The 15,515-nt window shown below is 42.1% G+C and overlaps 1 protein-coding gene across 1 annotated transcript in view; it reads left to right on the top strand.

Annotated features, from left to right (window-relative positions):
- lars2 (leucyl-tRNA synthetase 2, mitochondrial) overlaps positions 1 to 15,206 on the top strand; it is a 30,247-nt gene extending 15,041 nt beyond the window's left edge. The window contains exons 8-21 of the mRNA XM_062422349.1: positions 538 to 645; positions 2,171 to 2,330; positions 2,869 to 2,973; positions 3,393 to 3,508; positions 3,595 to 3,878; positions 6,743 to 6,841; positions 8,556 to 8,693; positions 8,777 to 8,880; positions 10,190 to 10,369; positions 10,559 to 10,728; positions 11,522 to 11,599; positions 11,702 to 11,813; positions 12,903 to 13,030; positions 14,890 to 15,206. Of these exons, the coding sequence (XP_062278333.1) occupies positions 538 to 645; positions 2,171 to 2,330; positions 2,869 to 2,973; positions 3,393 to 3,508; positions 3,595 to 3,878; positions 6,743 to 6,841; positions 8,556 to 8,693; positions 8,777 to 8,880; positions 10,190 to 10,369; positions 10,559 to 10,728; positions 11,522 to 11,599; positions 11,702 to 11,813; positions 12,903 to 13,030; positions 14,890 to 15,069 (1,962 nt within the window). The 3' untranslated portion in view covers positions 15,070 to 15,206. The remainder of the gene's footprint in view (positions 1 to 537; positions 646 to 2,170; positions 2,331 to 2,868; positions 2,974 to 3,392; positions 3,509 to 3,594; positions 3,879 to 6,742; positions 6,842 to 8,555; positions 8,694 to 8,776; positions 8,881 to 10,189; positions 10,370 to 10,558; positions 10,729 to 11,521; positions 11,600 to 11,701; positions 11,814 to 12,902; positions 13,031 to 14,889) is intronic.
- The last annotated feature ends 309 nt before the right edge of the window (positions 15,207 to 15,515 follow it).

Below are 15,515 nucleotides of genomic sequence, written 5' to 3'. Positions count from 1 at the left end.
ATTGATATTGCTTTCGTTGAGAAAGTTACATGCTGAGCGGCAGTGTGAGGGGGATTGTGGGAAATGGATTGTGACAGACTGAAAGAGAAGTAGAGTTGTAACATCTCTGGCCTCAGCCCAGCTGTGGCTTTTTGGCTTCAGCCTCGTTGTTATGCATAGCCTCCTTTAATCACGTAGAATAACTGTTGTGTTTTGTGTGTGTGAGAGAGAGGGAGATTGTGAGAGCGCTCGAACTTTATAGCCGATTGCTTTGTGATATCATGGAAAGTAGGGCGAGTGGAGGTCAGGATTTTTGAAAATCCCTCTCTGTCTGCATAATGTGACCTGGCCGGCTCGGCTGCTTTTGTCAGAATAAATTGGCTCGGCTTTGAAAGAGGCCACACTGAGTTGGAGTCAATTACATTATCCAAGACAGCCATGTACTTGAGGTACCACTACAAACATCTTTTTCCTACAGTGTAGTGGAAAATTAGCTCTTTCCAAAACTACAAAATAGTAAACTCACGTCTTTTCTTTGTTCCTGCCTCCCTCCTCCAGCCTCTCCTGGATGCCCTGGCCGACCTTCCAGAGTGGTATGGGGTCAAAGCCATGCAGGCAAACTGGATTGGAGAATGCAGCGGCTGCTACTTCGATTTTAAACTTAAGGTGAATCACAGCTCCTTTTTGTATTCATTCATAATTCTTACTTTCAATCTGTCAAGTGTTTCCCTGTTTTTTCCCCTTTTTAAAGCCTCTGTTTTTCATCTCTTTCTCAATGAGCCCTGATTACTTGCTCCTCTGTTTATTTATATATCCCCATTAAAACTGTAGCAAAACATGAAAAATCTTAACTCTCGCTGTTCGTATCCAGCAGATTCATCCCTATCTGCAAGCAGCAATTTACCCAAACAGATGATGTCAGAGATTAGTTTCTATTGAGTTTTCAGAGCGCTGTATTTACAGTTCTTCACACGTCCATCAATTGGAACGGAGTGGACGCAAAAAGCTCACTTGAGTAGCTTTTATTAAAAGGTTCTCCTTGAGAAAGAATCAGAAATATTGTTGCTGAAGTCGTCCTTTCATTTAAAAAGTCGTCATGTTTCTCGAGGGAAGAGGATGTGAGTGTTGTGTTATGAGGATTGCATTTGTGTATTGTTCTGAATGAGAAGGTGTTTCTCTGGCAGAATGTGTAATTCAAGTTTAAACCAGGGGTTGTTAAGTTAATTGGATGGAGCCTTGTCTTCTATCCTATTATCATAGATTGTTACAGGAACTGTTCTCTGATGATCTCTCCAGGGGACTGAAGCTTGATATTAACATGTCTTTTATAACATGACATATACTAATTACTTTAGAACCCCCTAGAATGAGTGTCATCTATGAATAATTAAAGGATTGAGTCCTTATTATGTTTAAAAGAGCTCTGTACATAACATGTCACATGCACATCTCACAGCCCCAAGATGCAGTGTATAAATACATTTAATTTTTTATGACGTGAAGGTAATTTTGAATGATACATTTATTATAAAAACTTTAAAAAAATAATGACAAATTACCTTCACATTGTAAAAAGTGAACATGAAATCGCTTTACTCGGTTTGACCAACAGACAAAGCAGACAAAACTGAATTCATATTTTTATGCAAAAGAAAGATGCTATTTGATGTTTCTACTTAATAAGTGAATAAAGCTATTAATAAATTATCAAAGGTCTACAAAGTAATGAATTGACTGTTTTGGTACTCAGAAGCTTTATTAAATATTACAAAAACAAAGGTGTTCCCATACCAAAAACCATAATACAATATTTTAAACTGTTAACTTAATGTGTTGAGAGAGCTTAAATGATTAGTCAATTGATTAGTCGATCAACAAAATGAATCACCAACTATTTTGATAATGGATTAATTGTTTTGTGTGTTGAGATTTTTAAGAAAAAATGCTAAACTTTTCTGGTTCAAGCTAGGATAAATAATGTAAATATTTTCTGGTTTCTTCAACTAATCGATTCATCGAGAAAATAATCCATAGATTAATCTATACTGAAAATAAATCGTTAGTTGCAGCCCTTAAATAAACCATTTTGCATGACAGCCAGAGTGAATCACCCTAATTAGTTCGCCTGCAGTGTGGCTGTTTTCACACTGAAGCCCTTAGAGTCCAACATACCTTATCTCTTATCTCCCAGGTGAACGGGGAGGAGACGGGGGAGACCTTGTCGGGCTATAGCTCCTCCCCAGAGGCGGTGTTTGGAGCTGCTTACCTGGCCATCCTGCCCTCCCACAGACTGCTGCATGGCAGCAGCTCAGTCCGCTCTGCCCTGGAGAAAGCATTTCAACCAGGCAGAGGTGAGCATCTCTCTATACAGACCCAAGCCTTAGTTTTAGATGTAGAGTACCAGTGTTTGGAAACATTTGTCATTAAAGTGAAATGGGAAGGTGAGTCCTAACTTTTGACTGGTACTGTATGTCACTGTATGATTTCCTGTATTTGAGGAAGAGGAGGGCAGCTTAAGTTGCATGTTTAAAAAAGTTTTTATTCTCAACAGCCAATTCATGCTGTCAGAGTTCATCAGGGTGCAGCAATCAATACTGGGAACTGTCTAATTAACAAAAGCAGTGCAATTGTGCAAAAATCAATTGTGATATTCAGACATAATGACAGCATCTACAGTATTTCTGTTGCATGTGTGCCTTTCTCATATATGGATATATGTATTGGACTGTGTGCAACACTATTAAATATCTTTATTTTGTGGTTGTAAGAACTGTAGTTGCCTTGAGTGTATGTTAATTGGGATTCCCTTGAGGTCCCTTGATTGTTGATAATGAGCTACCAGGGGAGGCAGCGCTGCAGCTCTCACACCTCCTGCCCTCTCTTTCCCAGACTCCCTGTCAGAGGTCACCGCTCACAATCTGTTCACCGGCCATGAGGTTCCCCTGGTTATATCACACAAAGAGGCGTTTGATGACTACCTGGATACTGTGATTGGTAGGTTACTGGTGTCTTTTTATGCGTTTTGGAGATGGTACTGTAGAGGTGATGTATGAACTAATAGAGACACGTCTTCATGCAGTAAGCTGATGGGATTGATTTAAAAAAAAAAAAGTCATCATTCCTTTCTTGATTTTCCTCTAAATCTGCGCCAACAACAAACAAGGACATGTAAAGTAAGTGAAGATAAAATACTGTGTCTGTGCAGTATTGCCGGTGCCTTAATGATGGGAAACCACTATGTGTTTGTCTCACAGTGAGTGAAGGTGGAACCCCAGGGACTGATAACGATTAGTCACATCACAACATGCCTAACATCACCACAGGGAGGATTTTTTTGCACTCTAGAGAGATTGATTGTATGTGTGTTTGTTTTTTCTACTGTTCTCTTTTCATACTGCTCCTGTGTCTGCCAGGCATCCCAGACTGTAGTGAAGACGATCTGTCTGTGGCCAGAGCTCTGAATTTGAAGTGGACCACTGTCGTTGAAAACCACGAAGACGGGACACAAACTCTTATCAACTCTGATCAGGTGATGATGACCAAACAACTGATAATATGTTAATAATTCACAAGTCTAGTACACTTTCCCTCTTTAATATCTATGTCAATGTACAGTTCTCAGGCTTCACCAGAGAGCAGGCTTTTGACTCCATTACCCAGAAGGCCAGAGAGCAGAAGGTTGGCGGCCACCTTACCAGCTCAAAGCTCAGGGATTGGTTGATATCAAGACAACGGTACTGGGGCACACCCATCCCTGTTGTGCACTGTGGGTCTTGTGGTCCAGTCGCAGTCCCTGAAGAGGAGTTACCAGTAACGCTGCCAAAGCTGCCGTCTCTCACAGGAAAGGGTGCTTCGCCTCTGGAGGCGGCTCAAGACTGGGTGAACTGCACATGTCCCAGGTGAGATCACTGAGATGCATCATTTATATTCTTTACGTTTATGTTTTATGGAAGTATCACAGCCAAATTCACCTGTCAGGGTCTCTTTCATGTTATATTCCAACCTAAAGAGAACCCTGTTATCGTGTCAGTGTTAGTCCTCATGATTATTATATACAAGATTTGGTTTATTTAATCATTAAATTCAGTGATGCTTAGTAGTAGCTTTGTTCTGACTCGTAACAAGCTCACATTTTCTCTTTATCAGGTACAGTGAAGTTAAAAGTGTAGTAACTTACAATCAATGTTTTATTCTATAATTACATGACAACAGGTGTCACGTCCTAATATTGACATGCACAAATGAGCCACATCAAATGCATGACAGTAGTGCAATGCTAGCTATGGAGGAAGGAAGGACAGAGCTCCTGAACAATCCCTCCTGCTGACATACTTGAACTCTCTTGAGTCAGTCGTCCATTTCCTGCGAAAGTGCCGTTCTTGAGACTCTGATTCACCACTATCTCATGTAGATCAGTGGCTCCATTTGGATGTGTGAGGTTGTAAATGGGATGCAGAAAGGGTGGAGGATGTGTTATTTCTTTTGTCGATTGGGGAAATGATCCTGTCCATTACAGTGTTTTCGCAGAGTGAGAATTGAATTATGATTAAACCCTCTCCAGTGACAGCCCCTCTCCTCTGCACTTCCTGTATTTCCCCGGGAGACCAGCTCTGACAAAACGAGCCCCGCTGTCGGGCAGGCTGAGAGGGACGGACAGCTTTACAAGAACACAGAGCGCTGAGAGCGAACCTGTGAATTGTGTGATTAATACTTTTGTTCTGAAGCGGTTATGTAATGACAATGGCATCTGTGACAGGAGCAGCATGAGATGATGATGGCAGTTACATAAGCCAGCTGTGCCTCGAGGGAGACACGCAAATACTGTGCATGCGCGCACACACATTTACCTTTGTACACGGGTGCAATCTCTCACACACACACACATACACACACGCACAAACACACATCTCAGACTGACTTTGAATCATCTCAGAGTTTGAAAAGGGTCATGAATGCAGAATGCCTGCTCAGACGAGAGGCCCTTGCTGGCATGGGAATTCCTCCCTGAATGAGACTAATCACCATCACGGCACCATGTTGATTAAAACAATGGCCCACTCAGTCGCAGATGGCACAAGTCATCAGATTGTGTTCACTCACTTCCACAAAGCTACTATAATTCCTCCCATCAGCGGTGATTGATGGCTATAATCGCAAAGACGCCGTTATCTCCTCTCTACCCATCTCCCCTCCGTTGTTAAGTGTCTGCGGAAATTTGTTCTCTTCACTCGTCGACCATGTCCAATTAAAGTTTGAGTGGAACACAGAGGAGCAGGATGATGAGAGATGAGCGGCAGAAATGGAGTTTTATCTGTCCTTGAGGAAGTCATTTCCTGCACGCTCATCTTGTCTCCGGCCTTCTGCAATACTGTAAATTGGCCTGCCAACAGGAACCCTGCCTCAGCTTAGTCTCGCCTGCAGAGAAGGTGTGTGCAAGTGTGTGTTGTTGCCTGAATTCACAGGTAAAGGGAGAGACTGCATAGTTAGCATAGTGCACACATTCACGCAACAGATGGCGGGCTGTTTTCCATGTGAAGAGAGCTTTTGTGGAGTGGGCAGCTGCCTGTCTTGCCTCATCTGTTCGAGAGCCTTTTGGCTTTCTCTGGCTCATCCAACAAACTCGCATGCACGGCCACACTGGTTGCCTCAGATTTAGTTACTTAGTTTTGTTGTTAGGCTCCTTTCATGGCTCAGAGAAGGGCCATCTTCAGAGAGAGAGAGTATGTCTGTGTGTCGTCTAATCTGATCACCGGTAGTCTGACTGTAGCTCAGTACCAGCTGTCTGGCAAATGACCACAATCTGGCCTCTGATTGGCCAGTCTGGTGTGAGAGAGAAGGTGAGAAATCTCACTTCCAAAAGCAGAATTTTATGCACTAAATGGCTCTTCATTTCTATTTTTGGATACTTTTGTGATAAAAGGGGCTTTGTGGAGATACGTTTTCATCATATGAAATAACACCTAGGTTCCAAATATTAACCTTGCTACACCTTAGCCTTGTTGCTAGGCAACCTTCAGCTCTTAGCTCATCATCACAGCCTTATTATAGACTAGTGTTGTAGGTGGTTGAGGAGTTTTGCCTCTTATTGAGTGTGCCTGAGATTTATATTTTGATTGTGAGATGAATGTGAGTGAAAATGTCAGACGGGTGGACAGACAGAAAAAGACAGCAAGACATCCCATCAGGTTGAGGAAACTGTACCTGCTCTGTTTCACATCCTCTGTTTATATTTCTGGGACACTGACTTTAACTCTATTGAGACTCATTATGAAGCGAAAGGCAGACGTTTTCACCGTTCCGTTAAGTGCTTTAAATCTGAACGAAAAACACTTTCCCGTGTCTTTGCGGGATGCCCTCACTTCCACTTGTGAAAGTGATGGTGGCAGATTCACATCACGTACCAAGCACTGTTTGGCTTAGATAAAAATGGGTGTGAGGTGGCATTTCCAACACAAACACATGATCATGTGTCAGGCCTGCCAGTTCGTTCCCTGTTAGCACAGCCTGTTAATCAGGGCACAAGAACAGCACTCTGGTGCCAGTCTGGCTTCAGTTGTGCTTCTCTACAGGGACATGACCTCCACAACCAGATGGAGTCCGCTTCAGACACACACACACGCATGAAATCACATAATGTGCCATTTCTGTAAGCATACAAACAAAGATCGTTCATTTGTTTGCGTTCTAATTCGTCAGCCTAATATTTATTTGTTTTCTTTGCGCAGTCTCTGCCAACTCTCTTTGTCTCCTTCTCTTTTGTCAGATGTAAAGGCACAGCAAGGAGAGAGACGGACACCATGGACACATTTGTGGACTCAGCCTGGTATTACTTCAGATACACAGACCCTCATAACACAGAAAGGTATGTCCATCCTCCTCCTGAGAATTCCCTTTGCTGTTTTCATCCAATCTTGTCTCAGTTTAGCCACCAAATGCAAGCTCTTATTACTCCATTTTTCACACATTGTGACAGATTTTAGCAAAAATTGTACAGATCTTATTTTCACCCTGTTCGTTTGAGGAAAAATGAAAACAAAAGTTGCACAAGTGTCTCCAGCAGTGGGTGGATAAGCACATAGGTCTGTTTTTAGATCTAAAAAAACCCCCACATCTTTGTTCTGCATACACTCTTGGAAAGTTACACTCAAACACATAATTATGCACAGTCTAAGGCCACCCACTCTCTCCCACTTACCCACTTCAAACATGCATATACTGCTGTGTACATATCACTCTGCTCTCTTCACACACATACAAATGCACACATTCGCCTAGGAGGTGAATTTGCAGCCAATAGGGATTATGGAGCCATGGCTGTCACCTGCTGGGATGGTGGCGATACCCCAAGCTTAACAAAAGAGATTAATTTCCCAGCGCCCTGACCTAGCTGTAAAGCTGCTTTAGAAGGGAGGGAGGGGAACCGCACTCCCCATCACTTTTCTTAGCAGGACAGATTATGGCACAACAGAAAAAGCAATTACACTATTTGTGCATTTCAGTTGGCCTGCTGAGCCTTATGGGCACAGACGAAAGTGATGGAAAAAAAGGAAAGCAAGAGATGTTGAAAGTGGCGAGTAAGAGATGGAAGGAAATGGAAGTGTGTGTGGTTATGTATTAGAGGTGCCTGGCCCAATGCCAACAAACAGGCTAAATTATTTTCAGCTGTGTGAGTTCATAACTCCCCCCAGCCCTCCCCTCAGTTCAATATCCTCCAGACACCATCAGCCAGAGAAGGAGGGCGAGAAGCAGAGTGGTGTGGAAGAGAGTAATTACCGGTGTGATAGGTGACACACAGAGATAGCAGTCTACCCTAAAAAGCATCATTAGGTGGAATCCCTGCCTCTGCTGACCAGCATGCCAGTCAAGCTAACAGCATGCACCTAACAGCTCAGTCTCCATTAATCTGCGATATATTTTTCACAACTACTTACTCACTCATATGTGAAGCTGAGTGTAGGTCTCAGAGATGAGCTTTGAACACACATTACTGTAGTATGTTTTGAAGCCAGAAAGAGAGAGAGAGAGTGAGAGCGCGAGGATGCTTCAGGATGCTGGTTGGCACTCTATCACTGGATCCTCGTGTGTCAGATACAGCCTGCCCCCTAGAGGAAGTGTGTGCACATGTGCTATCTGACAAAACATTTTCAAGAACTATATTATGCCATTTTATATAGATAAAAGTCTATAGCTTTGCTATTCTGATTAACACCACAGTGATTAATCTAGGGTCTTAAATTAACTGCTCTAAACATCTTGTGTTTGTGTTTCCTGGAAGAAAAAAAAAACTACATGTATTTCATATTAAAAGAGGTAGCAACAGCAGTTTGCTTTGAATAAATCAAACATTAATAAACATAGAAAAGAGCACTTCTACTTAAACTTCATCAACAGAAAAGATGGGAAAAAAGATGTCTTGTTCCTTAGTGTTTGAGCAGAAATAACAGCTTTACTAAGCATTAAAGATCTTTTTAAAAATCTTATTCATTGTTACTGTTCAACCCAGCATTGCTCTTGATACCAGTTTGGACTCCTGAAGTCAGTGAGAGCTTCCAGTTTAACCTGCTCTTCCTCTCCAGGCCCTTTGAGCGCCGCCTAGCGGATCACTGGCTGCCCGTGGATGTGTACATCGGAGGAAAGGAGCATGCTGTCATGCACTTGTACTATGCTCGCTTCCTCGGTCACTTCTGCCAGGACCAGGGTCTCGTGGCACACAGGTATAGTGCTTCACTAGCTGTTTGTGTGCATACACTTCACAGTTTGTGTGTTTACATTATTGAACCCTCTCTCTGTCTCTCAGGGAGCCTTTTCGGAAGCTGCTGGTCCAGGGTCTGATCAAGGGCCAGACTTTCAAACTGGCAGACAGCGGCCAGTACCTAAAGAGACAAGAAATAGACTTCACAGGTACATGCTACCTGAATCTGCACCGTGTTTGTCAATGTGACACATCTTTAACAGACTGGAGAGGAGAGAGCAGGCATCCTGCCATGTGGCTTTGCCAGATAAGACCGCTCAAACAAGACACAAAAAACATCTTTTTTGTTTCTAGTTTGTAGTGCTCTCGATTTCTTAGCTTTTCCCAGTTGAATGGCAAGTTATCCAGCTTCTCAAATCAGAAGGAGTCCTTTGGAAGAGATGTAAAAAGTCTCTTTCAACTGGGATCAACAAGGATTCTCTCTATTGCTTGGTAAAGGATAAACGCAAGATACCTGTGGCTTACAAGGAAAGGAAAGCGGGTGGCTTACACAGGAGGGGATCCTAGTGTTGTAGACTCAGACTTGTAGACTCCCTTACATGTGTTTTTTTATGTAGGCCCAGCAAGGATCCTCTGGTTAGATTCACTCCTGTGGAGAAGTGAATCATCAGAACGTTTTGAAACGGATCCTTTTTGTCTGTCTTTCACTAATTGTGATAAAAAAAGAGCCAGTAAGAAAAAATTTTAAAAAATAAATATACAGTCAGAGAGAAATTTAATAGCTAAACAAGTGTGATTAAAATTAGGTTTTTAAATTTCGACCATTCAAAGAAAAGCATTGGAATCAATCAATCAATATTTATATAGCACCTTTCATATAGACAAGTGTAGTTCAAAGTGCTTTACAGTTATTTGATTGACAGGCTGATAAGACGGAACAAAAAGACAAAATTAAAAAAAGAGAAAAATAACAACAATAATAGTAATTTTAAAAAGGAATAAAACAAAGAACAATTTAAAGACAAAACTGGACATCAATGCACGCAAGAGAAAATAAAAATGCTTAAAAAATGTAAATAAAATACGTTGAAATAAATAATTAAATAGATAAAAATAATTAAATAAATAAGAAAGAAAAAGAGAAAAGGTTTATTAAAAGTCAGAGTAAAAAACTAAATTACATTTTTAATTAAAAGCCAGGCTGAACAGGTGGGTTTTGAGTTTCCTTTTAAAAATGTCCACACTTCCATCTGTCCTCAGGTCCTCAGGCAGTCTGTTCCAACGGTAAAAACCAAACACTGACTCTCCATAGGTTTTAGTTTTAACTTTTGGAACAGCTAAAAGATTGCTAATCCATGAAGTGCTTTAAAAACAAGTAAAATAATTTTAAAATACATACGAAAGCAAACAGGTAACCAATGTAAAGACTTTAAAATGGGTGTAATGTGTTCTCTCCTTCTGGAAGTGGCTGAAACTCTTGTCAACTTATCTCTGACCTCTTAACCTGCCTCCTCCTAGGTAAAGAGCCGGTAGCGCTGAGCGGTGTTCCTATGGAGGTGACGTGGGAAAAGATGAGCAAATCTAAGAACAACGGTCTGGACCCTCAAGAGGTGGTGCAGCAGTATGGCGTGGACACAGTTCGTCTGTACATTCTTTATGCCGCACCACCTGAACAGGACATCCTCTGGAATGTCAAGAGTGAGCTGAAGTTGTTATTAAACATTATCAATTTAAAATGAACCTTGAGGATATCAGTTTTGTGGGATTCCTTAAAGAAATTGATATCAGTTGTTTTTAAATGCGTGGAATCTATTCTGTAAAGATATTTCTCCTACACTACGTCAAATGATCTTTTTCCTCTGCATCTGTGTGTGTTCGCCACCTCAGCCGACGCTCTTCCTGGTGTTTTGCGATGGCAGTCTCGGCTATGGCAGCTGGTAACCAAACTGAGGGGGGCTCGACAGCTCGGAGACGTCCCCAGCCCCTCCCTGCTGAGGAAGAAAGAGATGGCAGAGACCAAGAAGATCTGGGAGAACAAGAACTACGCTATTCAAGAGGTAGCCTCAGACCAGCTGAAAAAAATGTCTTTGCGTCATTTAACAGTCCTCGCCTGTAGGGGTCAGTCATAGGCTCGTTTTCAAAATCACTGTTTTTCACAGAAGGAAAGTTTTCATTCTCTGTCAAAAAATGGATTCACACTATTATATGTTTCACCTTTTTATCTATTTGTGTGCTTTTAATATGCAGCCTTAAAGCTCTATTTCCTTTACTCTTTTTATATGGGAATAGACTGAACTGTTATGGCATGGTATGATGTTCTTCTCAGTTAAGAACCAAAAGTGATAGCACAGTCCAAGGTAATGTGCCACTCATTGCACAGTCCGGCAGTACATAGTCCAGCCTTTCCATCGTAACCTGAAACCCTCAGAGTAAAGACTATAAGAAGGAGGGGTCGGAAATTGATTTTATATCCACTCAGTTTCCTTTCACGCTTTATAAATAGCCTCCTTTCGCTGCCAGATTTGATTCTCCACCCCTCAGGGCCGGGTGCCAGGCTGTTTGCCCTAAGCTCCCAAAGCCGAGGCCGTCCTTTGATCCGTCCCCCAGAACAGCCTCAGCGATCGACCTCCTCTTCCCAAAAGGGTCGTTCTTCCCAGAAGGCTAAAGCGGGGGAATGTTGACATGTAGAGTGCTGTCTGCCTTCAGCTGGTGCACATAGTGATAACAGGAACAAATATATCATGACACAGTCAATGAAGTTAAAGGAAGCAGATGATGTAAATGAACTCAAACAGAATATAACATAACGGACTGTCTCACTTGTTGCTTTTTTTCTCTTGTCTGTGACAGGTCACGTCTCACTTCACAGAGGACTTCCTTTTTAATGCAGCTATTTCACGCCTGATGGGGCTTACCAACACACTGAGTGTGAGTGTCCACTGTGGTACCTAGAAAAATAAACACATCCTGTTTACCTTTAATTACTCAGTAACTCAATGAACATCCCATTTTGTTTGTGCATGTGTTCAGAGTGCAACAGTCAGGGTGGTGCAGCATAGCGTGGAGTTTGAGGAAGCCCTGGCTGCGGTGGTTATGATGACGGCACCCATGGCACCTCACCTGGCCTCTGAACTTTGGGCAGGTTAGTGACATGCAAAATATTCACAAATGATGAATGATGCATTCAAAGACAGATCTTGCACACACGCAGGAGGAAAAGATAACAGTTTGGTTGTCATGAGAGACAGCTGGGGTTGTCTATTTGTCTGTTGTTGATTTAATTGATCTAGTTTTGTGAAAATCAATGTAATTCCCCCAATGTGTGTAAAATTTTAGATTGACAGTCACAGAAATATGTGAATTATTGTGGTAAAATTGTGTTATTTCTAATATCTGTAACGTAATGTTGACAGTGCTGCTTATCTAAGACCAGTGAACGCCCAAAAGTGATGTAATCAACAGTCATAAAGTAAATAAGTGGAAAGTGACACTGAATTTTTTTCATTTTCTACAGTACAGTTGTACAGCTTACCTGAAGTACATTTGGTGTCCTTCAAACAAAACTGAAAGCAGTGCTGTGAGCTCTTGGCCGACTGTAGAAAACAAACAATAGAAAGGAAGATCTAGCGTCATTTTTTTTGTGCCTCACGTGGAAGCTTGCCTTTGCGGTAGCCTCGAGGACATCCCCTCATTGTCACACGTACACAAGCTCAGAGAAGAGAGGTTCCCGGAAAAACGTAAAGTACAGCTGATAGTCACGTTCAGGGAGCTTGACCGACGATGGCTGGGAAGAAAAGGTGTGTGTGTTTTCAAATAGAGGCTCCGTGCATTTAGTTTGTGCTCACATACAGGATTTTAAAAACCGTTGTATTAACAGGACATATAAGTGAAGGATTGTGACCTCTGCTGTACTCAGTCACATGGTGCTTTTCACTCTCACTTGTTTGTGATTTACACACACAGTGCAGGATAGAGGAAGTTCATATCCTTCCCTTGTGCTTCCAGTGGGATGTATATACTTGCTGGTTTAACTGACAATCAGGGTGGTGGGCTTGTTAGGATGTTGTGTGACCCTAGACCCAGTATTTTAATCTCAATAAAATAGGAAAAACCAATGAACAGAAAAGTTTTCACAGCATTAACATAAAACACAAGTATTGAGTGAGTGTGTGAAAGCAGGTACGTTATTCTGCTGTGTTTCCTCCTGTGTTTCCTCTTGGATCTGTCCCAGGTCTTTGCCAGGTGAATAATCCCCTCAGCCCCCTCCTCCAGCAGGGAGGAGACATTCTGCAACAGCCCTGGCCCACCGTGGACCCTGAGTACCTGGAGGCCCCCGAATTTGTGGAGCTTTCTGTGCTGGTAGGATCACACAGTGGTGCTCTGAGGCACTCCATCTGCAAACTCTGTCTTCTTTCTTATTTACACCTTGGCCCATGTTGACTTTATTTCTTTTTCTGTGTGTGTGAACATTCACAAAGGTTCAAGAAACCTTTTCATCCAGAATGGATGAACAAAAAATCTAGCCAGCTAAAAGCAAAACCTTTACTCTTAATTGCCTTCATTTTTAAGGTGAAAGGTTTTTGTTCAGCAGCATCACTTTGCTCATTTAGTTCACATAACTTTATTAATAGGCATATGCACACACATCCACTCTTTTTCACTCAAACTCTCCACTCTTAAATCCAAAGTCTTAGTCCATGATTACATTCATAGTCTGTAATTTTCAGGAGAGTCTATGATTAGCCTGTGTGTGTGTGTGTGTGTGTGTGTGTGTGTGTGTCTGTGTGTGTGTCTGTGTGTGTGTCTGTGTGTGTGTCTGTGTGTGTGTCTGTGTCAAGTGGTGCACTTTAAGCTAAATAGACAAGTGAGTCAATAATTAAAAGCCATGAACATGTTATTCCTGACTCACTGTTACTCTCTCACTCTCCATTCCTGTGCTGTTTTTTTTCTTCCCATGAGCTCAATCACACAAATAGTGAAAGCCTTCAGTTTGCCGGTGTATGTCATCATCAGGAATGACAAAATGTGTGTGTGTGCGCTTTGAAAGGCGTACAGACAATCAGACAGAATATCCAGCTGTGATGGGACACTTCAGAAAATCAACATGGATAAACTGCAAGCATCAAACACTGGCACATGAAAGTATACAAATACACACATGAACACAAACACACACACACACGTTTCAGTATTCACAGTGCACTGAACATTGGCTCAGTTAATAGATTAAAGCTGAAACTGTTTTAATCTGACTTTATTTTATCTCTAGCGGGTCGTATCCCTTGAGAGAACCCTCTAATCCACTCATACACTCTCTCTCTCTCTCTCACACACACATACACACACATACACACACACACACACACACACACACACACACACACGTGATGTGTGATGAGAACAAACAGTCAGCTGACTAGCAGCACCTGTCTTTCACGGTTTGGGTTCTGCCTCTGTAATTTGACAGAGACAAGGCAGATGACGGAAATTATAGAGAGAGTGTGTATGTGTGTGTGGGTGGACAACCTTTTTCCTACGTGTATTTGCTGTGTCTGTGAGTCGAAAATATAATCCTTTACACATTTTCATTTCTGCATTCTTATTAACGTCTTGTATACCCTTCATACACAAAAGTGATTCATCTTAATGTGCTGCCTCTCCCCTAACACACACGCACACACACATTCACACATGGTCATATATTTGAGCTGCAGTACCCGCTGATGATGATGTTGGTTTTACTTCAGACTGAGCTGTCTGTTGTGGGCTTCCTCAGCCCTGTGGAGGCAACCTCACTCCCTCTGTCCTCTAATCATGTACTTGGGTTTGTCCCAGAATGGAGGCCACAGCTGAGTGTCCTCAGACACACACACACACACACACACATGCATGCATGTACACAGCATTAATTTTCAACCACTTCCAAAGACATGAGCTCACACAGGAACTCTGGATGTTCACATTCACCATGCACACACATACATTTGTTTCTAAACATACAAGACTCAGAGTGTCCTTCCCATACCTACCACTAAGTATGTGTTTGAAGGGTTTGCTGTATGTGGAATGAGGGGTGGAGTCTGTTATTTTGGGACTGTTATGCCAAAGAAAGAGTTTAGGCACAGCTTGAAGGGGCAGAACTTTATTCAGAGATGAAGACTTGTTAAAAGAAGAACATGTCTGTTACTTCTCTCATCTATTTATCTCTTCACCCTCAGATAAACAACAAGGCCTGCGGTACCGTAACGGTGCCTCTGCAGGTGTCCAAAGACACAGATCGGGTGCAGAAGCTGGTACTGGAGAGCGAACTCGGACAAAAGATTCTCAGCGAGCACAGCATCAGGAGAGCCATCGTCTCTCCAAGGACTGCCCTCATCAATTTTCTGGTTGATGAATGATGTTCGGCTTTTGTAGCTGTGACTCAACAAAAAGAGACAGACAAATGAGGCACATTTTTTTATGTCATAGATTAAGCTGTCTTAAATAATGTAAATATATCTAAAGACATTTTATTTAAATTATCCTGTTTTTTAATAAAAGAGTTTCTCTTTCTCTTGTTTAGTCTCTTTCCCAGTTTAGTCAGACAACATGAACCCAAACACCACTTTAGATTCCAGTCATCACTCAGATTCCCCGTCTCTCTCTTAACGCCACTTTCAGCATCCCACCCAGGACCTCAACTTCTCACCTCTCCTGTCTGCAGTCATGATTCTGCTTTATCAGTGTTTTGCTTTACCTCTGCCTGCCGCTTTTAGCCACAGAGCTCTTTTGAGCACCATACATGGGATGCTGTTTGGCATCTGGACTTGCCACTGAGCTCTCTGAACCCTGTCGCCATCAGAAG

Source organism: Scomber scombrus, chromosome 7 (genome assembly GCF_963691925.1).
Source record: "Scomber scombrus chromosome 7, fScoSco1.1, whole genome shotgun sequence".
NCBI lineage: Eukaryota > Metazoa > Chordata > Actinopteri > Scombriformes > Scombridae > Scomber > Scomber scombrus.
The sequence above is the reverse complement of the archived record's forward strand: the minus strand, read 5'-3'. Positions and strand labels throughout refer to the sequence as shown.